The sequence below is a fragment of the Prinia subflava genome, chromosome 10, assembly GCF_021018805.1.
Source record: "Prinia subflava isolate CZ2003 ecotype Zambia chromosome 10, Cam_Psub_1.2, whole genome shotgun sequence".
In the NCBI taxonomy this organism is placed as follows: domain Eukaryota; kingdom Metazoa; phylum Chordata; class Aves; order Passeriformes; family Cisticolidae; genus Prinia; species Prinia subflava.
The window spans coordinates 18121614-18145163 of NC_086256.1; the positions used below are offsets into that span (position 1 = coordinate 18121614).

The window sequence follows — 23550 nt, forward strand, 5'->3', positions numbered from 1 at the left end:
GCAAATCTTTTTATGTTGCATATGACTGCATTTTTGATATGCATAAAAGAAGTAATGGACTGGTACTCAAAAATTTTGTCCAAATACATGGCAAAGTTGCAATTTACAAGTAGGGTCTTGTAATGAACACTTCAGCGCAATGTAATATTGGACAGTACTACAAGTCCTGCTTAAAATACAACATTTAGCAAGCTATCCTGCTTCCTTCATGCTAAAATTGGTCTCCCAGCTCCTTTCACTTCTACTGAGCAGGTGTCACCCAGGACTTAGATACTATAAATAGATCTGAAGTGAGTAATTACTAACAGGCTAACAATGGCACAGGATTCTCCAAGAAACAGTGTACAAACACTTACAATTTCTCAACCTAAAGCTCATGACCATTTCTAAACAAAATGGAGAGGGGCCTCAACTGTAGAAGAGGGAAATCTAGTAGAGGAAAGAGCAATCTTGTTTTCAGCATAGGCAATAGCTTACAAAAGAAAAAAAAAAAGGTGGGAGTAAAAGGTTTGAAGAAAGAGAAGCTAGTCTTGATATTTTTTTCTGTTTTGCAAAAAAAAAGTGTAAGAAGGAACCCTTACCTTTCCAGTAACCACAGGAACGTATACAGAAATCCACATCTGAAAGAATATAATACTAAGCAGAAGTTGAAAGTTGACAGTGAAGATGGTTTCTGATCCTATCTCTACTCTGATTTGCTCAGCTTTAACCAAGGGGAATGAGTTGGACTTACCTAGAATTCCGCACTCTAAGCAGACAAGCATTTTTCATTTTGTCATATAAGTATGTGCAAAACTAAAGAATCTGCCCCAAGCACTTCAGTTTTGAAATGGTTAAGATCGGAAACACACCTGGAACTAAATGCTGCTCACGAAATGGTGAATGCTGCTCTATAGAAGAGGAACCATCCAACAACAAATCAGAGGAACACCAAACCTGAAGAACTCCGAACAGCAGCAGTTAAAAGGTGAGAGGTTTTGCACAGCATTCCAGAGGAGGCACAGGGTGAGAAGGAACCTTTTGCACAGTACTAAGAAAGCATTTGGCACAACTTGCCTTTACCTGGTATCTGCAATTTAATACACAGAAAATGTGCATAAACCCACTAATTTGTTGCATTCAGGCAAGTTAGGAGCTATTGAGATATTCTAATGAAAACACCTTAAGATATTGAAACTAATATAAAACACAAAATTCAAGGAAATTCATAATATGCATTTCTTAGAGCAAGTATAAGCAACATCATATATAAACATGTAAACCACTTTATTCCAGTGAAAGGGCTATAAATGCCAGCATATGCTATCGATAAGAGAAAATGCAGAGTAATTAGTTAATCTAAAAAATGCATGAGTAGGAATTTGACTGCTAAATGATTAAACTGGTACATTTTAAAATGTGTATTAATATTTAATTATTGACACTATGAGAAAAGAGAAAATCTCTTGATGTTACTTCTCAGCTCTTTCTGATACTCAGTAACACATGTATTATTCATACAAATAGTTTGTGCATATACAGTCAATCACTACTTAAATAAAAGAATCGTTCTCAAATTCCCTAATCACCTCAATAGATCCTAATGCAATATTTTCCACATTTGGGAATGAGAGCGTTTTATTTAAGAAATCAGTCTGGCCATGATGAATTCGGCACAGCTCGAGCAGACATCAGTTCAAAGAATCAGATGTCAAAGTGCTCCCTCTAATGTCCCTTAATCATCACACCAATTAGTGGTTGAATAGTGATGTGATTAAAAAGACTGCTGCTATCCTATACCTATTCAGACTAGTAGAATTCTACATATGTTCTACCAATTAATGTTTGAATAGAGCAGCGATTAGAGAGACATCTGCCATTGTATACCCATTCAGAAAAGAGCTAAACTTGCATATTCATATGCAATGAAGACAAAAATAAATATTTGCAAAGGTAAACTATACGTTTAGATTATAAATATAATTGAGTTGATTTCCTTTAATGAGTGTTCTCTATTTTACAATATCTGGGATTATTTTTTATTTATAAATATGGAATCTTTCATCAATACATGTCTAGAAATGGACAAATTATTGACTGAAAAGGCATTTATTCATTAAGGTTCCTGATTTCAGGCCTTCGGTGTACTGGATTTCATATCAACTTGTTTGCAAATTGCACTATTTCTGCTTCAATCCATCAGTTATTTGTGAAATGCTAATTTGATTATTCTGTAAGCATGATACATGACTAGGCACAAAAATCATGTGAACTTTTTCCACCTCACTGGAAGTCAATACTTAGAGTAACACACTGATTATAGCAGAGGAAGATCATCTTGTTTACAGATTTTTCTATGCAAGCTTGGACATTTGTACATCAAGAGGTACATACCTTTTTTTAAATAATTTCTTTATACAGTTTATATATAGCAGTGACAGCCACAGAAATACTATCAAAGTGAAAAGCAGTTTGAAGTTTTAGCAAGCTCTTAATACTACTGTTTTAAGGGAGTACCTTTGGCCTCTGAATGTAAAGAGAAACAAGAGCCCTATCAATGAATTGCAGATCTCGTGCTCCATCATTAGCACAAAGCAATCTGGTAGTTGCAACTTAATGTTGCACAGAAAATGACAAGGTGAAGAATTTAGTTTTCTCTAATGGCTGGAAAGAATTATAGTACAATTAAAGTCTCTTTCTCAAAGTCAGCCCTTACCAAAATGAAAAAAAAAAAAAAAAAAAAAGAAGAAAAAAAGGGAAAAAACCCCAAAAGAAAAACAGGTGAGCATCAAAATTATTTTGTTCATGGAAGAAAAGCTCTTTTTGCACAATGCTGATCAGGCTTAGCACACGTAAGGACAAAGAACAATGCTACTCCTGCCAGAAAATCAATACTATTACTGGCTATGGCAATTAGCTACAAACCAATTTAAACCCCATTTCCTTTTCACCTTCTTGTCGTGTTGAAATACTTCCAGTATTTCCATCTGGAGAAAATGTTACAATTCTTTCTAAATGCAGAAACTGAAGAAAATCTGAATACATAGGTGGATCTATATCAAATTCTCACCTATCCTTAAGCAGGTAACTACAAGATTTCATTACCAAAAAGAAGGCTGGACTAAAATACCCCACTGAATTCTCCTGTGACAAGTCAATTTATAAAACTTGTGGAGGTCAATTTTAATTTAATTACAAACCTGCACGTGTACAAGGTAAAACAAAACTCATCCCATAATGCTTAGAAACCCTATTCATAAAGCAAGGAAAGCAGCATGCTGGGTGCAATGCAAATGCACAAAATGTGTGCCCCCTTAGTTAGTGATCTAAATGTAGGTAAGAGCTGGAAACCACAAATATTAAATCTGAAGTCTGAAAAATCCTGAACTACTTCGGAAAGACCTGAAATCAAAGCTAATCCTCACAGTTTCACAGTTGATCCCTTTGCTTTTGTTTTATCTGTAAATTGATTATCTAATGTGACCTAAATTTTGCACTCTTCATTAATGCTCACTATTACAGTAGCCATTTTGAAACTCTTCTACTTCTATTTTTTTCTGGACAACAGAAATCTTTGTTCTCCCAGATAACTAGAGGCATCCGTTTCTACCCCTTTTCAGCATGACTCATAAGAAACAAGAGTGTTAATGCTTAAGTCTGACACTGTTACTGACAGTGACACAGCAATAAAGAGTTTTCCTACTCTGATACAAATCTCTGAGTTAAAATTTCTGAAGGAGAGCTGACTAATCTTGCACCTACAGCTATAAATAATTTTTACTACAACACTTGGTTGCTAACATAGTAAATAAACAATAGCACTCATTGAAAGCATAATTGAACCTTCCTTTAGGAGAATGCTTTTCCAGTGCTGAGGAAAGATAGTGACATTCCCTTTCCACTTCAGAACTCATTAAATGGGCAACCCAAAGTCTCTCAGAGCAAGCTAGGAGTTAAAATTTCACTTGTGTAATTATTCTGAAGAAATATGTAAGTCTGCCATCTGGAAGTGTATTAGACATTACAAAGTCACTGTGTGCATGCCTCAGCAGATGCAGCTTTTGTTCAGAGTTTTGAGGGCTGTTAATTTAATTAGTTTTGTATTTTCATACTCCCACCTTCCTTTCAACAGTAGTTCTGCAAAGGCAGCATCAGAAAAGCATTAAAAGAATCCAAAGCTAAAAGCCAAATTCAGATTTTAAGGAAATGGAAACAAATCAGGTTCATATGGACTTCAAATGGAGCTTGATCTATTCATTAGCAGGCCTAAACATTATCGCCAGTGGCTCTTTAGACCAAAACAGAAAACTATGTTCAATTAATCCTTTTCTACATTAGCATTCTTAATTTAAGGAGGCAAGGAAAGGATTCAACCATTTTATTTTTTCTAATAAAATCACTCAACAAAAATGATCTGGAGAATGTAAAAGGTCTCATATTTTACTGATGTCTTTTATGTAATGGGAGACCAGACAAATATTTGATTTTTTTTATTTTTCAGGGCTTTTTCTGCTGTAGGAAGCTATGAAGTAAATCTTACACAGTAAGAGTAAGCTACAGATCTGTGAGTGAAGAAAAGTTTGTCAGTTTTACAAACCAGGATCATTACCCATCTAAAATTAAGGAATATCCCTTTATAGTTCCTCCTAGCACTTTACATTTCTTCTAAGAGCTTGCAAACCAAATTATATGATGTTTCTACCAAATAATACATAATAATGCAGTATTAAAACTATCTGTGATGGAAGTAGTTATATCTGCCCATGTACACATTTGTTTCTTTCTAACTTTGAGTCCTGTAAACTGTACCCCATGAGCAGATTCCTGTCAGGGCAGGGTGCTAATAACTGCACAGATCTCCAAGCAGTATTGCAGAACTATTAAACCAAGTAGCTTAGTAGACTGTAAGCCCATGCTAAAACATCATCCTGCAATATTTGACAATGTTCAGAATTTCTTTCAACTGAAAATCCAGACAAGGCACATAAGCTGGAAATGAACCCAAATCCATGGTGTTCGCACAGCCCAAGAAGCTCAGACCTTGGGAATCCAGGAATATTTGAGACACCATGAGGTACACACATACCCCTAACAGCAGGAACACGGGAAGAGAGACGATTTCTAAAGAACCATGCACTTTCAAAATCAACAGCAAATATCAAATACTTTGTGAGTAAACTGAATACAAACACCAAGCAAGGTTGATATGGAGAACAGCTCAGGGATAACAAAGAGTGATTTAAAAGCCTAGATGCTTTAGGAAATGTGTGTTAACACACCCATTAGTAAAACATTTCTGTGAATGTTACAGTTTAACTAACCAGGATAATTTACACTGGAACAGCTAATTAGGTTACTACACTGATAGCCAGCTGCCCTGCTGCATGGACACCTGAGCTTCCTAACAGCTTCTGAAATCAGAGTTTATAGCCCGGTATTGATTTCAGGTCACCTGAAAACATGACAATGTAAACTGCAGCTGCCCAACATTCTCTGCAGCAGGAACAGACAGTTGTGGGCAATATCTGCATCAGACATCCCAAAATAATCATCCAAGTTTGTGAATTTGGAAAGCAAGAAAGAGATTCCTATAATCAATACTATAAAACAGGAAACTGTACTAAGAGCATTGCTGAAATATTAAGGATATACAGGGTTGGTCCTCCCAGCAAGTGTTTGTTGTTCATACTGGATTTTGTGACTTTAAGAAACTGAGGAACTTTGTGGCATTTTTGGTTGACTTTGTGTTTTGTTGGGTTTTGGATGACATATTTTTATTAAAAACAAAATCAACTTCCTACCTGAATTTTCCTTTTAAATGGGAGAAGGTCTTTTGACAAAACTATGAAAGGACGTCAATATCATTATACCCATGAGGGAACTAGTACTCTACTGAAAAGGTGCCTGAATTTAGAGGATTATTTAAGACAACCTGTAGGAAGACAGTAAAAACACTACAAACCATCTAATCAGATGAGAGATCAAAGAGTCAAAAAAAGTCTGATAGGATTAGTCAAATAATATCACACTGAGACTAGGAATTCAAATACCTAGAGAGAAAATGATGATATCTAATGGCAGAAATACAGAAGTGCATAGATGGTTTACAGCAAGAAAATATTTATTTCAAAAACAACTATTTCCTGAAAAATACAATACACAAAATTTAAAATCTAGAGTCATGTTTTAATCTAAGCTTTATGTATTTATATATAAAATAGATACATATAATATGTTCCCCTATTTCTGTAGCAAAATAAAATTAGCTTTAAAAGTCTCAGAAAGGATAGTGAAGTGCTGCTCTGCCCAGTGTGACTCTTGGAAAATAGAAAGAAAAGGAGGAAGTGGCAGAAGAGGCTACCCAGGGAAATCAAGGGGCTCAGCGTGGCTCAGGGTGCAATACTTGATAGGAATCAGACTCCATAAGAAAAGGCACAACCAGTTGCATCAAACACTTACTAAAATCCCCAAAAATGAAGAAAGTATGGAGTGCAATAGGTTCTGAAAAGTAAACGGCTCATCAGAAAGCAACTTTGTATCTACAGGAACAAACTAGAAACCAAATGCAGCTACTGAATAACACAAGAAACTCTTAATTTATTTCTCCCACAGCTGTGATTTCAGCCTCAATGATTGTTCCAGATGCGATGATAAACATGTTCCAGATGCAATGATAAATGTGCACTTACTGAACAGTTTTTGTCAGAATTCCTTTTCCATTGCTTCTTGACTTGTTTCTTTGCTGCAGTTGAATGAAGAGTTGCATGTGTTTGTTTTCGGGGATTTAAAGCCAGAATATTCTGTAGAAAAAGAACAAAAGACATTAAAATATAGATTAAAATTTCTATAAAGGTCCAAAGCCTCTTAGAGCACACTTTACACGCTTATTTACAGTGCTAGGTAAAACCAAATGCAATTATTCAACATTATAGCCCAACTCCATACTAATTTGTTTAGATTTGTATTGTCCATGCCACTTAGATGATTTAAAGACATTATTTTAAATGAATATTTAAAGACATCTCTAGGATCACTAGGAAACAGAATTATATTTAGTAGCTTTAATAATGGCTTCCAATCCCAGATATTTTTTATGTATAGCATATAGAAACACATAGTTCTGCTTCACTGTATCACTCCAAGTAACACTTGTAGAGCAAAACAAGCAAAAATATTTTTAAAGATCTGGGTTGTTTCTGATTGTTTCATCAATTCAGTATAAACTCCAACTTCTCCATCAAGATCATCTACTTGTAAGCCTAGAGAGCTGATGAGTTAAGACATTCATCTTAAAATGCTTTTATTTGCAAGAACACAATCTCAGGAACACAGCCATGCTCTTAAGTCATAGTGGTGGTCTGACAACAGAGGCAGAATGAAGTTTGCAATGTCTTTCACTATCCTAGTGAAACTCAACAAATTAAATCTGAGTTTTGGAACCAAAACTCTTTTTCAAATCAGGGAAGTAACAGATTTCTATAGCAAAAGTGACCTCGTTTATTTCAAGAGATTAGTGTGAAAGGCATCCAAGAGACAGATCCAGACTCAGGTCTGTGATGGAGAACAAAAACAGGCACATTGTTGGTTGTAACTTCTAGAATTAGTTTGCAAGTCTACCTATAAAAAAGCTTTGGCTTAAGCACTACATGTCTCCACTGTAGTAAGTAGTGTGTGTTTATTCTGTTACTATATGTCAAAGATGTGCGAGACTGACTTACAGAAACATGAGGAGTGTGATGGGGTTATGAATATTATATTGTGGTTCTTCCTAATTTAAAAAATCTGCTTCAGAGAATGATAAAAATGAAACAGTCATCTCTTGTATTAAGATTTTATTGTGCTGATTATGGGGACTTTTTATTTTAAATGTGAAAGAGTCACTTTCTGTTCAACACCTTACTCTGAACTGATTGGCAATTTTCCCACAAACCAGAAACCTCACTTCTTTGAAAATTCTACCTGCAAACAACAACATAGCCCAGCACAGTAACTCCCAGCTTGCTTGAAGCAGAGAGATAAAAAGTGAGGTAAAACATTAAAAAAAGACTATTTAGCAGCCTGCATGCTGTTGACTTTCAGAAAGAGTTACAGGGTGTTATTGGATGTGCCCCTGCAATCCCAGCAGCAAAGACTCTGCTCCAGTTCAGAGTGTTCCCCAGATGAGCACCTCAGGCAAGATATGGCAACCAAATGCATTCAGTGATGATTTATGCCAATTTATTTTGCCTTTAATTAAAACAGAGCAGGGACATCCACATAAGGGATATCTTAGTGGATAGTTGAATTTCTCAGGATGATCAAACTCAACTGTCAGAGCATTATCTGACTGTTGAGTGCCCAAATTACCCAAGCTGGGCAGTAGGTTCTGAATCATATAAAAACTTCAGCAAAATTTTGTCTACTCTCTTTTGTAATTGCTTAATGCTTGGCCATGAATATTATAATTATTTTAGCAAACTGAAATGAATTGCAAATTTCTAGCAATAAACCGTAACAGATGTACTCCACTGGGTACAGCACCAGTTGGTTTAAAACATGGAACAAATGGTGGGGCAAGCCAAGGACGGAAGAATCCCCATATGTTTGCTCCTGTTGGAATTCTGCAGCAGGAGCACGGCTCCAAGCGCAACAGTTGCAGAAATCCAAAAGGACTACGTAGCACAGCATGTCCCAGAATTAAATCTGAAATAAAACTGGCACAGAAAATACTAAATCAGATATACAATATAAAAATTGCTTGTATTTCCACTACATAAATAATATACTACCTGCCTAAATCTTTGACTGCTGACCAAAGTGGCTGCTCCAGATAGAAGTCCCAGGTGTTTAAGAACAACTCAGAAGTTAACTGCTTAAATGGGAAAATAATGTAAATGCTCTTGAGTCATTTGATCTGTCAGAAGTTAAATTACTGAGGGTGTTTTCTCCCTATTCATTTCAGTTCCCTGGTTGGCTTTCACAGCTTATGGCTACTCAGACATTTAGTAAATTTAACAAATAAATTCGGATGGGTCAGCCAGTAAGTGCACAATTATGGAGAAGAAAGTTCTAGAGTATGTATTGCAAATAACAATGAATACACAAAACTAAACAAAAATAAACCACTTGGATATGCAAGAAATGAAACCTGAGACCTCAAATCTCTCAAAAACACTGGTCCATCTGAGCAGGGGAATAATTCATTGGTGAGGAGAATTATTTAGGCACCTGCAATCTTGCTTGTCTGAGTCCCATGCTTATTCTGCTACATAAAAACTCATTCTTGCCGGATGAGCTGTTGTTTGATCTCTCCAATGTTGAAAGGGCAAGACTCAAGTTCCCCAACAGAGGATGTGGGTGAATAATGCATCCCTTTTCAAAGTACTATAAACTTTGAATTTCACATTAAGAGGCTATTTGTACAGTAATGCAGAACCTATGAATTATATCTTTACAGTTTTACATAACTGGCTCCATTTAGTTCATTAATAGTAGATATAAATCCATTATCATTAATGGCTGCAAATCAGAATATAAAGATACTTTATTTTAGTAGAAATCCATTGTGGTACTCTGTTGATGAAGAAAGAGATGAGGCTATGAGTAAGGAGACAGTGAACTGAACCCATGCTGACGTTGTGAGTCGTGGCACAGACGCACAGCATGCACAGTTGAGTTACACCTGCAGAATCAGGGCATCACCAAAGTGTTATACTTTCCTTCACCATTTCCATAGATTAATTTGAAGACTACACTTTGGGAAAAAACCCAAGGAGCCCACCTCTGTGGAACGGAACTCCAATATATTTTGCAGATGACTCCCTCAAATATAATTACCTTAAGGAATTCCTTTAATTATTACCCATAACAATGATATCAGGTCTTTTAAAAAACAACAATTATTATAAGCTACAAAATATAGAAGAATGGTTCGATCTCAGAATATATCCTCTTCTACAAAGGAACATAGTTGCTATGTCTAATAGATATTGATTTAGGTTGCAAGTATCCTAAAATGCAATAAACTACTCATATGTAATGTACATTGAGAATGACTAGCATGTATAAGTAATAGCTACAGTTTTTAAATATTGAGAATTTAGTGATAGATGGTTATGTTGATCTGTGCCAACAGCAACATGGCTTCTGAGATTGAATTTACCATAAGCTATTCATTAGATGTTTATTCCTTAGCTTCTACTTTAAATGGCATGATTAAGAAGTCTACACAAAAAATACTAGCTCTGATTTTCACTATTATCTATTAATGAAAAGGCTGTAAAAGTTTAAAACAGCATGTTATATCACAGTGAGTCATTTATCAGGAATTTGAATTAATATTACTCCAAGCAAGTGATTTCACAGCAGTCATCCAGGATAGGATACACTGTCCAGTTGGGAGTCCTGTCTCCGGTACAGCGCTTTCAGGTAAATCAAGACAGGCTTGGCACATGCTCTGCAGTGATGCAACATAAATTTCTAAAGACACTTAACTTTGCTTTTAATTTCATTAGAAGTGTCACACAATTTTTATTCTCATCTCATAAAGGCACTCTTTTCCTGAAATCAGAAGAAGCTATTTCAATTAAATGTGATTCTTAATTAAGTGCATAGTCAGCAAAATAAAATATACAGTAATAGAAGCACTGTGCTCACTGGGACTGCTCCAAAGCCAGTGGAGACTGGGGGGCAGGCAGAGAGGGGATGTTGTTAAGGAAAAAAGTATGATTTAGAGAACACAGGTAGAACTGCAGTAACTTTAAGACAGTCATCAAGAAGTCCTGTGAGTCTAGCAGCATCTTTGTAAATTATGTGACATTGATTCAAATTTGCAAAGCTTTTCTTTAAAGCATTATGGTGTGAAATCTTTGGCTTTTCTTTTTTCTCCCCAAAAGTAACAATCTTAGCAAAGTGTCCTGGTTACATGGACTTTATCTCTCATTCAAAACAATAAATTTAGAAAAATTCAATAGTAAAGATCACTCTTCTTCTGGAGAGCTGCCTACTGAAACCAGTGAGTTGTACCAGGAATATTTAGTGCTTAGTAATCCTCATTTTTTTACTGCTCATTCAAAGCCAGAATAAGGATCAGAAAATCCATCTTCAGGCTCTGTCACAAGTTGTAATATTAAAACTGTGTAAAATTCTTAAAAGGACAAAGTAAATATTTGCTCATTTCAAGGATTCTGTGGACTTCCTGTAGCTTGTTGAGAAAGTTTCCTATGAACAGCCCCAAAACACCTCCTGAAGTTCACCACAGATCAGTAAGTGAATTGAAGCTCCCACAGTGAAGCTGTGGACAATGCAGCAGGTTCACATGCAGACTGTGACTGGGCATAAAACAAGGTCCTGTGTCAGTCTCCTTGTTTTAGCATACAGCTCGTTTCCCTAGCCCAGCCCCTGCAATACACAGGCTATATCCTGATTTAATCCAGTTGCTTCACAGAGCCTCCTCAGCCGAACACTTTTATATACATCAATTAAAATTCGGGAGTAGGCCAGGCATGCTAGGGAATGCATGTGGAGAGCAATTTAACCCACCCCATTCCATTAATCTACCCAATTTCCTTAAAAAGAGTTGTAATCTCCCTCACAGCAAGTAACATTAAATGTATTGCAAGATACATATGTTCACCAAGTGAATATAATGAGAACATATTTATTTTTTCTAAGAGTAATGAGCATACTAAACAATTAATTTCAAAGCTATGTAAGTGTTAATTCACTGACAGAAACAAATACCTGGGGCTTTTCTACTAATATTTTCTAGTATATCTGAACATGAAACTAATTGTATAATTGCTATTCAGTCAAAGGCTAAAGAACTCAAACATATTCTTTTTCATGAGATTAGATGACCTGCAATAAGGAACTTTGTTTGAAAAATCACGTCAGTGTAGAAGAAGATGACCAAGACATGAACTCCCATTAATATCTAATTTGAATTGCCTAATTCACATTTTACTTCTTACATCTACTCTACTCTTGGAAAGCTGCATGAAGCACTTACAGTCAGATGCAGGACTTTCCACACCATGTAAAGTCCCCATTTTACATGAAGTTTCATTGCCAAATCAGAAAGGGCGAGTTTTAGTCATAGGAGAGTTTGTTACACTAGAAGATAAACACAAGATGTCAAAAAGTAAGTATCTATGGTGTCGTGTCTTCCCAAAGCTAGCTCCATGTTATTTTGCATTATTGAAAGAATACAGGACAATGCTGTGAATCTCTCCCATATGCTTATTAATGACAGAATATCCCACAAAATGATACTTGTGTCAAATGTGTATTTCCTTACTGAAGATCAGAACTGCTGAGAACCTCTACAAACAATTTATGTAACCTGGCTGATAATGTATCTCAGGAATTCATTAATTCATGCAAAAATTTCAAAAAGGTGAAAAGACCATGCTTTCACGGTAGTTCAGGCCTGGTTTAATTGTGAAGCAACAAAGGCCAGAGAAAGCTTGATGAAATGTGAAATGAGCACAAATGTCAGGGGAAGAATGTGGTCAGCCTTAAGAAAATCCAAGGGAAACCCCCAAGAAATTATTTTTGCAAATTACCAGGTATGTTTTCTGTTACCTAGACAAACAGATACACACATGAGCAGCCTCTCGTGAGCCAGGAATGGAGAAGCCAATCTGCTGAAGGGACTGAGGCCTGACCCCAAATCCCGCTGTGCATATGAGCACAGGGAACTCAAACCTAGCTGGAGAAGCACTCAACTTCTAATCATAAGACAAATCTCTTCTTTGAGCCACACAAGCTCAAGCCACACAAGTTTTAAAACAGAGCAAGAACTAAGGCCAATGGATGACCTGGTGATAAGCATATGCTACCTGTGCACTGCCATATGCCCTTAACAGAGCAGTTAAGTGCTATATCTTCATCTTTACATTTCCACAGAGCTTTAAATTTCCCCATAAGACAAAATGCTGATAGCAGAACAAACACCTTTCTGGTTTCTTGCAGTCCTTGCATAGCCTCTAATATTTAGAGAAAGACAATTTACCCTGACACCCTCCTCACATACCAGTATCCTAGAGGTGTAGTCCTAGATCCATTACTAGGTACTTAGATAGTGGGATTTTCAATTTTACCACTACACAATTTCTTGGTCCTCAGATTTTCCTGCAATATGTAAATACTACATCTTAACAAAATGAGCAGTTTTCTAAATCACTCCCACAAAAGTCAGGAAAGTCTTAGTCATGAATATGTCTATGTTAACAAAAGTGTGTTATACTTCTGGCACTTTCTGTTACATAAACAAAGTTAATGCATTACACATTAACAAAGTAGCAAAATTACACAACCCTAAGCACAGTTTACATAATCATGCTATTACCTTAGCTGTCAGAATTAGAGCTTGATTTCTCTAACTCAGCAATGCATTTATGCTAGGTATTACTGTAAATTCTAAAAGATTTATTAAAATGAAACCCAAAAAGTGTTACTTGTTTCCCATAGATACCAACCACTCTCCTCTATGAGAAGGGCTCTGGGTGGTAAATTATGCTCCTGGAAACTCTGCATGCTGCCTCCTTGACACAACTCATCTCTGCAGAAGCACCTTGACACCCACAGGGAAAACCAAAGCAAATACTCACCCCTCCAGGCTTTACTGAAGTATCCAAGTAGTACCAGTATCAGTGAATAATTCATGCATTTAACACAAGCATATATATATATATATATATATATATATATATATATATATATATATATCTCATATAGCCTAAAGCAGGCTCAAAGTTCACCACAATACAGGATCAGTTCTGAGGCTCCTCCAGGGACAGCCTACTCTGTGATAAGATCATGTTTTTGCACTATAAACAATAAAACAACACCATATCCAAAAATATTAGCCTTTACATAGCAAATTCAGAGAAGACATAGCTGAGCACAGCTCTGATCAACTTACTCAGTGTTTAACTCATTATATGTATTCATTTGGCTGAATAAAATATTACTTAATTTACAGCCTTCAAATGTAGGTTTAAAATTTTCGTAAAGCTATCCTTGTACACATACCATCACTATTTTAGTTTTTTTTCTCCCTAACTGGACAGTCTTTAATCATCCACTAATTGGTAAGTGCAAAAAAATCCAGAGCAACTCACGTCACAGCCTTGATTCTTAGCTTCATGACTGCTGTTACTTTAAAAGTAATAGTCTCCAGTCTGCCCTACCCACTGCGCTCAAAGTCACCTTTTTTCATCTTCCTAACAAAAATATCTTCCTCCTTTACAAATCAAAACTTAAAGCTTCAGAAAAATATTAGATTTGCATCACAGGTATATCAGAACTTTTTGGTTTCCTCAGTATAAAATTGATCTATGTCGCAAATGCTTGCACATTAAATTGCTCTGTTACATGAGGAATACAAATGTTATTTGGTAACTTCTCACTCACACAGAGAGTCATTTATTGAAAGGATCACAGCAAAAACAATCGTTATCATACACATACATTTACATCTCACTTCTATTTTTCTCCAAGACAAACAGATCACAAGACAAAGCAAGCTCAGTTGCCTCTGAAAATAAACTTTGTCAGAACCAAAAATGGGCCATTGTATCCCCATAATTCAATGTCTGAATTGGACCCTCAATTGTGAGCGTTTCCTTAAGCAAAACCCAAACTTGCACTAGAGACATGTCTGTTTATGACAAGTGAATGCCCTACTAACTTTTGATCAGAGGAGAGAAATTAGCAAAGTTGATACTGCTTAAGTTTAATCATTGGCAAAATCAGCAGAACTAATTTTAGCTGAGCAAAGCAATGTTCTGGAAACTTTGTTAAAAGGTGATTTTCAAAGTTCATTTATTGGACTTTGAAGTGCAAGGATGAGAGCAACAATATACATCCAAAAGATCTAGTACATTCAGTGCTTGAAACAAATGTGCACATTTGTACTTGCTCCAAGAACATGCCAACTATCTATCAGTACTGACTTTCCAAATCTGTTGCAACATGAAGAAGTAACAAGTAAACCTACCTTTTTGCAACTACTGTGCAAACTTGTACAAAAATTTCAGTAGGAACTGTTTAATACAATGGTAAAATGCAAAACTGACAATGGGACTATAGATTTTCTACTAACTTTGTGCATACACCAGAGCATCCTAATCAAAAAGGAAAAAAAGAAGAATTAGCATGTAGAAATAAAATGGAAGTGTGAAGGATTTGTTAATTGTATCCTATAAACAGTGAGTATATGTGAAGTCATATTATAAAACATTATCAAATGTCTGAAAATTGAAAAAAATCCCAAACCCACACCTACTTTTCAAGCAACAAAATTTGACACCCCATGCAAGTAAGGCAAGAGGAAACTGTTGCCAGTTTCTCCTTTTTGTTTTAAAATGTTATTGTCTTCTTTTGCAGAAGCACACAGTAATGTTGCCACCTTTAAGCAAAGAAAAGTAACACTGTAAGTATAGAGGAGCTCACGTATTGTAGATGAGAGTGGAGTGTATATCGGTAATAGGAAATACAGAAAATTCCTTGGACTGCTTCACTCTTACAGTTTTGATTTTCAAATCTTATTGACATTAAATAGTGATGAATATGTTGGTGAGAGGCAGAGGTGATACTCTAAAATAAAATAATGAGATAAGGCTGCCAAATCTAGAAAAATGCCAGCAAACATTTGGATTCTGATCTATTATACTTTGTCCCATGCTTACAGAGAAAACTTACTTTTAAATACTTATTAAAGAGTGTTGTATGTAGAGACATTATTTTCTAATTCTTTTATTTATTATGCAAAATTACATTTCTGCTGTTAGACTTCTGAACAGGGAAGAATTATCTGATGTGCAGAGAGCCCTTCACCCGGGGGAATGCTTCTTCACAGCAGAGGGGGTGACACAGCCCACCAAAGGCCCCCCCAAAGGGGTCCCCAGACCCTGCACCAGAGCACTGCAGCATGAAGCAACACACCCTCAGTGTTGCAAGGGACAAAGTCAAACTGGCCCCTGCAAGGGAGGCACGTGGGCATTCCCACCTGGCCACACCATACAATAATCCATTGGATTCTATACCCTCCTGTGTGTGGCAGCCACGGAGGGGGCTCTCACCACCAGGAGGACCAGATGCAGGAGAGCAACAAGATGTCCCTGGGACCCTCAGATGGGTGATATGCTTCCACCTAACCCCCGTCACCCTCTCCCTGTCTCCCCACCCCTCACCCACACTTCTTTTCTTTTCTTTTTCTTGCTTTCTTTTCTCTTTGCCTCTTTTACTATTAAATAAAACATATCAATTGGCACTAACATCTAACCTCATTTGGTTTTAATCTCATTTTTGGGTATACTTTGAACCTTCTAAGTTCTTTCCAGTTTATACTCAGGGACTTAGCTTTCTTCACTTTTCTGCATTTAAATCGGATCCTAACACCCTCCCAATACAGAATTTGTTCCTAACATCTCATCTAAACCCACTCTTTCATTTTCACACCAATCCGCCTTGGCCTAGCACAACATGTCCTTGCAGAAAAAAAGTCCCACTCCAGCTTTCTTGTAGGCCCTCTTTAGGTAGCCAAAGGCTGTTCTAAGGTCCCTCCTGAGCCTTCTCTTCTGAGCAACCCCAACTCTCTCAGCCTGTCTTCAGATGAGTGGTATTCCAGATCTCTGATCATTTTTCTGGCTGTCCTCTGGACTCACTCTAAAAAGTCCACATCTTTTTTATGTTAGGGACCCCAGAGCTGGGTGCAGGACTCTAGGTGGGGGTCCCAAAATGGCAGAGTATAATGGAAGAATCACGTCCTTTGCCCTGCTGCCCACACTTCTTTTGATGCAGCTCAGGATATGGTTGAGTCATGCTGCCAAGGCACATTGAGCTCTTTCTACTCGACTTCAGGTCAGCTCTTCTTTTAGCTATTGTTTGTTCCCTTTTCCTGAGTGAGGGCAACCATTCACAGACAGGGAAGCTTTGTAAGCAGGGCAGGTGACTAACTCCAGGACTGAAAATTGTACACCTAACTAAGCTTCTTCTTACAGCACCTGAGGAGGGGATTCACAGCTGCCAGTACACCAAGCAGGACACCATAGCAGAGTGTGACAAAACACCAAAGAGAGTGGTGCACAACCGCAATGCTTGTTCTCTCTCAGCCTCCTGGACTCACACATCAACTGGCAGCCTCTAGAATGAAGGTTCTCAGCCTGAAACTCTACCTAAGTTTACACACTTACTCTATTCAAATACATGAGCTCCCTGCTTCCATTTGAAAAAAGGAAAAAATTGGGGAAGAGTCACAAATAATTACAAAAACAGACACTTTTGGAAAATAGTCTAACCATTACTGCAGTCACCCCTGGAACAAGAAATCCTCCATGCCCATGTTCATGCCTTGCCCTGCACAGGATGGAAGGCAAACCAAGATGAGAAGTGGAATTGATTAGCTGTTCAGCTAAGCTTATAAAAGCAAACCAGAGAACAAACATGACAAGAATGCTGCTCCAGCACTAAAAGAGGTTTTTTAGCCCAAGTCTCAAGACTTCTTACGTATTTTTCACTAAGGACTCATTGATTAAGTGCATAAAGAACATTATACTGCAAGTTAAAAATTATCTAACTTTGCTTTTGTGCTAAATACTTCTTGTGGTTCCTAAATCAATTCATCTTATCTCCTCACCTAGTGGCATGATTTAGCAGCATGCAAGCTATTCTGCTTTACTTAAGAAGCAATTCTTATTCTACAGGCTTCCAGAAACTCTTTCTTAGCATACCCTATCCTAACAAAAGAGTACTGGCTCTTCAGCAAAGTATTGGTTACTGCTGACTACTGATACTTCCCTCAGACTACAGATACTTTGAGAAGAGATAATATTTTCATTTTTTTCTGTTCTGTATTCATTTTATTTCTGCATTTCATCACCAACATTCTAGAACAGCTTCTGTTGTGGTTATCTTCTTTGCTTTTTTTTTTCTCCCAACTCTTTTGTCACTTCCTCACTTCCATCTGTTTTGAAAAGCTATGTTCATGCTTACTAAAATCTTTCAAATTTTGCATTTTCAATTGAAAGTGAAAAAAGGGCAATAACAAACACAACTTTAAAATGGAAGCAGAGTCTAGGAACCACTCTGATCTCCTGTCTTATGTTCCTGTAGCATACACACACATCCACACACAAGTGTGGGCATGAATTTGCACAAGGCCACTTTGTCCCTCTGATTCTTACATCTGTTGATTTAACAGAGAGGTTCATCGTGGCACTGATGAACAGATTTGATAAGGCTAAAATTAGATCTCACATTCACCTGTAATTATATTCCAAAATGTTACACTACACGTGATCTTTTGAGCACAGATGCTCACACCAATTACTGATAACAATCCATGAGAGTTAGTATATAGACCTAACTAGACACACCAAGGACAGCAGGATCTAATTTCATCAATAGAAAACCAAGGAAAATCTGGTAGTCATTCCCATTTTCGCCCTGAGCAGTAAATCAGCAGTATTTTTCAATACTGATTTCATTTAGAATTAAGAGTTTTCCTTAATATGATGGCTACACTTTATCTCACTAACCTAATTTTTAACCTTAAAATGTGACATAATATGAAACTGCTGACAAAAATAATTGACTGCTTTATTATAAACAGAATACTTGAAGTTATTTTTAAAATGCCTCATAAATCCATATTACGTCTACTTTATTGATTTCAGAAAAGTTAATTTTATTTTCATAGTCATAATCCACGATCTGTACACTTAAGAAAAAACACTTTTTTCAGTTTTAACTGTCATTGAAATATCCTTCATTTCAAAGATATCAAAAAATTATCACTATTCACTTTCAATACAAAGCCCCTTACATTTCAGCTGTCATTTTCAAAAAATCATACTGAAAATAGTGTTTCTAAGCAGAGTTCAGTTGCAGTGTAATAAGTAATAATTTCATCAATTAGCAGTATTCAGCATCCACTGAGAGTTCTCTCACTATTATTTTATTCATAGAGTCCTTTGTGGAAGTAGCATACTAAAAAGATCCATTTATCCTTCAAGGTTTTTCATAAATGTGTCATACATCTTAGAAAACAATTGGTTATTATTCTCGCTCAATCTAAATAACTATAATAACTTCCAGGTGTAAAACCTCTCTTTATACTTCCAATCTTCTTTACTCCCATTATGGGTCTACATTCTTAATAACTTATTCTAACACTTCTACCTACTTTCACAAATGAATTCTGGAATTTTGCATGGATGCTAGACATGCCTGGATGTAAGGGTAGTCAGCTTATTGTTAAGAGCAGAATAGAGTTGGGTTTCATAGAATGCCCTTCACAATCAGTGAAAACCCAAGCATTTCATAATGAGCAAGGTGCTAGTGTAGATGCTAACAGTGCAACGGCTGGACAGGAAAATGCTGTGATTATTAAACTCAGCGATAGCTTGCTTTCAGTGCATATTTTATTTCTCCTTCCCTGTAGATCCCTCTGTGTATTTATTAGCATTTTCTTCCTCTCTCTGAAGCTCATCCTGCCTCCTGTCCTTTCATCACAAGAGTGCAAAGGGCTCCCTTCGGAGCACAATATTCTCATTCCTTAATCGACTGACAGAGATGCAACTGGGCAGCACGAGGGCCTCTGTCGAGGCTGGGCAGACAGCCCTGCACAGAGTGCACAGACAACAAAACATCCCTGTCTTGGAGACATGCACCTCCTGCACAGCAGCCTGCTTCATTCTCTCCACATTGCCCAAATGTTTTATTGGCTGAGAAAAACACAGCCAGGACAGTTCACTCCAACAGATATTCCAATTTAAATAAGGGCTCTCAGAACACAGTTAACAAAATCACACCAAAAACCGTGGAAAACATGCAGCAATATATTAACAAATAAACTAGGTACCTCAACAACCTCTCTGCAAACGGCACAGAGTCCAATCTCCATGATAAATCTAAACCTAATGACATTGGGTGTGTGACTAATACTTGAAAGAAGAGTGTCCTTAGGAAGAACACATTAACTGACATCAAACTTTCAATTTTTCCACCTTTCAGTCTCAAAGTGGTGTGCACAGGTACCTCTATTAAAAACAAAAACCAAAACGCATACACCAACAAGAGGTAAATCAGACAGGTTGGCTGCCTGGACACTTTGCTCCTTAATTACATATATAATTGTTTTTGAACCTGAAATTAAAATGTCAGAACACACCATGATTGCCTTTAACTGATGACTAGCATCCCATCTAAATGGAAATATTTAGATTCATCACCTAGATACCTTTTTAATTTGCTTTCAAATAGAGTCACAGGCAAGCATGTCTGCCTTCTCCCATTTGCACTGTTGATGTCAAGTTGAACTGGAAAGGCCAACCATTTCAATGAACTAAAATAAACGTAATTTTAAGGTCAAGTCACTTGTAACACTTCAGGCAGCAAATGTCATACTGAAAATAAAATTGAACCTTGGCTTGAGCAGAGATGAAAGGTTTGGCATTTCAAGGACTTCATTGTGTTTATCACTTTAAATCTACAAATTAAATACCAATATCACATACATTAATATTTATCAAACTAAGACTGCTTTCGGAAACCATATCTTTAAATACTGGAAGCATGATTAAATATAAAATACATTTATAGGTGAGCTTACTCCTAATTCAAGTGAAGTCTCTGGGAGGCCTAAAACCACTTAAAATTCCACATTGGCTTAGGAAGGCATCCATGACCATGGTAAGAACCCAGATGTTCCACAGGAAGGTCTAAGTATTTTGACAGAGGAAAGAAGTGAAACTGCCAAACTCAGATCACAGCATAAGAGAACAAGGATGTTGAAAGAGTAAATTTTTTCATGTGTGATTTATGATTTGGATAATATTAAGAAAAAACTCCTTTACATATATTAATATAAACACTCCTCAAACTTACATGCTTTGTCATTTCCTCCTCACTGTCTCTTCTAATTTTTGTTGTTACTGTTGTTTTTTTCTACTCCTACTTGAATCTTTCATTATTTGCCATATGCAATAGCAAAAAATATTGGGGTATTTACTATAGTCGTAAGAGTCTATGAACAGAACAAAGGCAATTTAAAGTTTAAACTATAAACCCAGTCTGAATCATGTTATTTCATGAAGGAATACACCTGGCCAATTGAAAGGCAAAATGTTCTTATTTCTAAAAATCATTATTATAGAAGAAAACAGGAGAATGAAGTTCAATTCTCCCACGTACTTCCTTAGCTGCTTTCTTCCCCAATCACAATTTCACCTGGATATACTTGACTTTTTTTGTAATTCGTATTTTGAATTATGGCATTGCATATTGCATTATGGAACTCTATGAAGACCAAGAGGATAAAATGCCCCCCAAGATCTGTGTAGCCAATCTCTACTAGCACATTTCACAAACTGATGCTCTGCACATGTAGAGATGCCAGAGATTTATGCTGTGCTGATTTGCAAGAATTCTGCCCTTAGTATAAAAATGACAGCAAATGAAAATGAAAAGACTTTGAAAAACATGCCCACACAAACACCACCCTCTGTGCTTCTGATAAGGCATTTATGGCCAAAGGTTCCTAATCCCAAATGTTTGATTTCTTTGCCAAATCACATACTTGCCGAAGTCTCATATAAAGGCACAAATCCTGCTCTTCTCAAAGGCGACAGCACAGGGCAGGGAGCAGAGTGTGTAACACTGTACTGATGAAATAAAAAAAGGAATAGAAATCATATGCTAATAAGAGGAGGGAGGTTGCCAGGCAACCAGGGAGGGAGAGAAAGCAGTTTTTGATTTGAACTCAGTGCTGTCAAAGGGTTAGCATAGCCAGAACAAACAGGACATATTCAATCCAGCTTGTCTGCAGCCACCAGGAATTTCAGCTTTTATTAATATTTTAACTAGAAGTGTGTTCCCAATCCAGTGCCAGTTACTTTTGTGTTCCCTGGGTCATTTTACTGACACTGGCAAAATGGTATAAGATAGGCTGGACAGTAGAATGTTTTGAAGTGTTAATTTGAAAAGCAGCAGCTTGTGTCTTTAGGTAGCACAAACTGCACCCCACATGTACACTGGCCAGTAGGATGGAGAGCACTTAGCAATCTCGGGTCCAAGCAAATCCCAGTCCACCACGCACAGCCACACCCCTCTGGGCTGCACTGAAAACTGGGCAAGTCCTGCCCTGCACCCCTCAAATGCATCTCAAATGCCTGCCCTGCAGTGCTGCACTCTTGTTACAGCTGATCGGCAAAACCCTGCCTCGTAGGTAGCAGTTTCCTACATCAGCATGTAGTTATAGTTCCTTAAAAGATGTGACAGTAGGCAGAGGAAAGAATAAAATTCCAGTTTGGTCTACAACATAAAATCATTATGAAATTCACTTCTGCAACTAGAAGAAAATGAATTTCAGTTCCTTCATGTTTTCAGAGTTGCTAACTGCAGTGACTAGTCGTAAGTCTCAGTCATGAGAAGGATGGGAATAGCAGTTCTTAGGTGAAAGACCCTACAAAAAGAGTAAAATTCTAAGGATGGTAGTTTAACTCATAAGTAACATTAAAACTCAAAGGTTGAAGAAAAATTAGAAGCACAAGTCGATTTTTTTTCACAACATAATAATTTTGGAGGGTTTGACTGCTTACAATCTGACAGACTATCGGCAGTAGAGGCAAGACCATACATAATTCCCTGAGCATCAACAGGATTTGCATATAAAATGTGTAAAGATGTTTCATACAGAAGACTTTCCTTCCTATTTGCCAGATCAAATTTTAACCTGATGAGTAAATCATTGTTCAATTCTCCAAGACAGACGTGATAATTGTGGTCTATAATATTCCACGAGGTCTAAGCAATCATGCTATAATTGCTGTTCCACTCAGCTAAGAGTTTATTACAATAAAACCACTAAAACAATGAAAAGGCTTGAGAAATTCATTAAGTAAAAACAGCTAAATAGGAAGTTTTGTTTTCTCACTGACTGCTTGTCAAATGACCCTAGGAAGACACAGCCATCAATCTGGAACAGCCATCTGATCATCACAACAAGCTATAAAGCACTAGCATAAAAACATTCTACATATTAAAGCTTCATTATGGAACTTCAAAAAACTAACAGGTATCTACAACAGAGAGAGACACTGTAAAAACTGGGGCTTTTAAAAATAAAATTTAGCCTAGATCAAAGAAAGCTAGCTTCAGTTATTTATTCACATAACCTTTGCCTAATAACTTTGTGAGCCATGCTGATTTGTAGAGTTCCCTGCTATCTTGCTGGAAGTTTCCTGTGTTTTAATGTATTCTTTATTTTTCAATCCCTGTCCTGCTTCCCACTGTAAGCACACCAAGCCTTGGTCTCAGACATACCTTTCCACCTGTAGTTTTTTCCACCGTTCTTGTCCACTTGCATTGGGAGAAAATAAATCTGACAAGTGAAATTTGCATACCTTGCTGTCCTAGCCCATGCTTGGTAACAGCTACTAAGTATATCCCAGGCAATGAAGAACTGCCACCACTACCAAACCTGCTACTTAAAGCACTATGGAATTTGCAGGCTGTAGAATAACACTTTCTCAAGGCTTAGGAGCACTTCCCAAGTGACCCTTCCATGCAGCAGGAAGCATGGCA

At 37.0% G+C, this 23550-nt stretch overlaps 1 protein-coding gene across 1 annotated transcript in view; it reads right to left on the reverse strand.

Annotated features, from left to right (window-relative positions):
• Positions 1-23550, reverse strand: part of DPYD (dihydropyrimidine dehydrogenase) — a 334900-nt gene that overhangs the window by 306585 nt on the left and 4765 nt on the right. The window contains exon 2 of the mRNA XM_063407573.1: positions 6669-6779. Coding sequence (XP_063263643.1) covers positions 6669-6779 — 111 coding nt within the window. The remainder of the gene's footprint in view (positions 1-6668; positions 6780-23550) is intronic.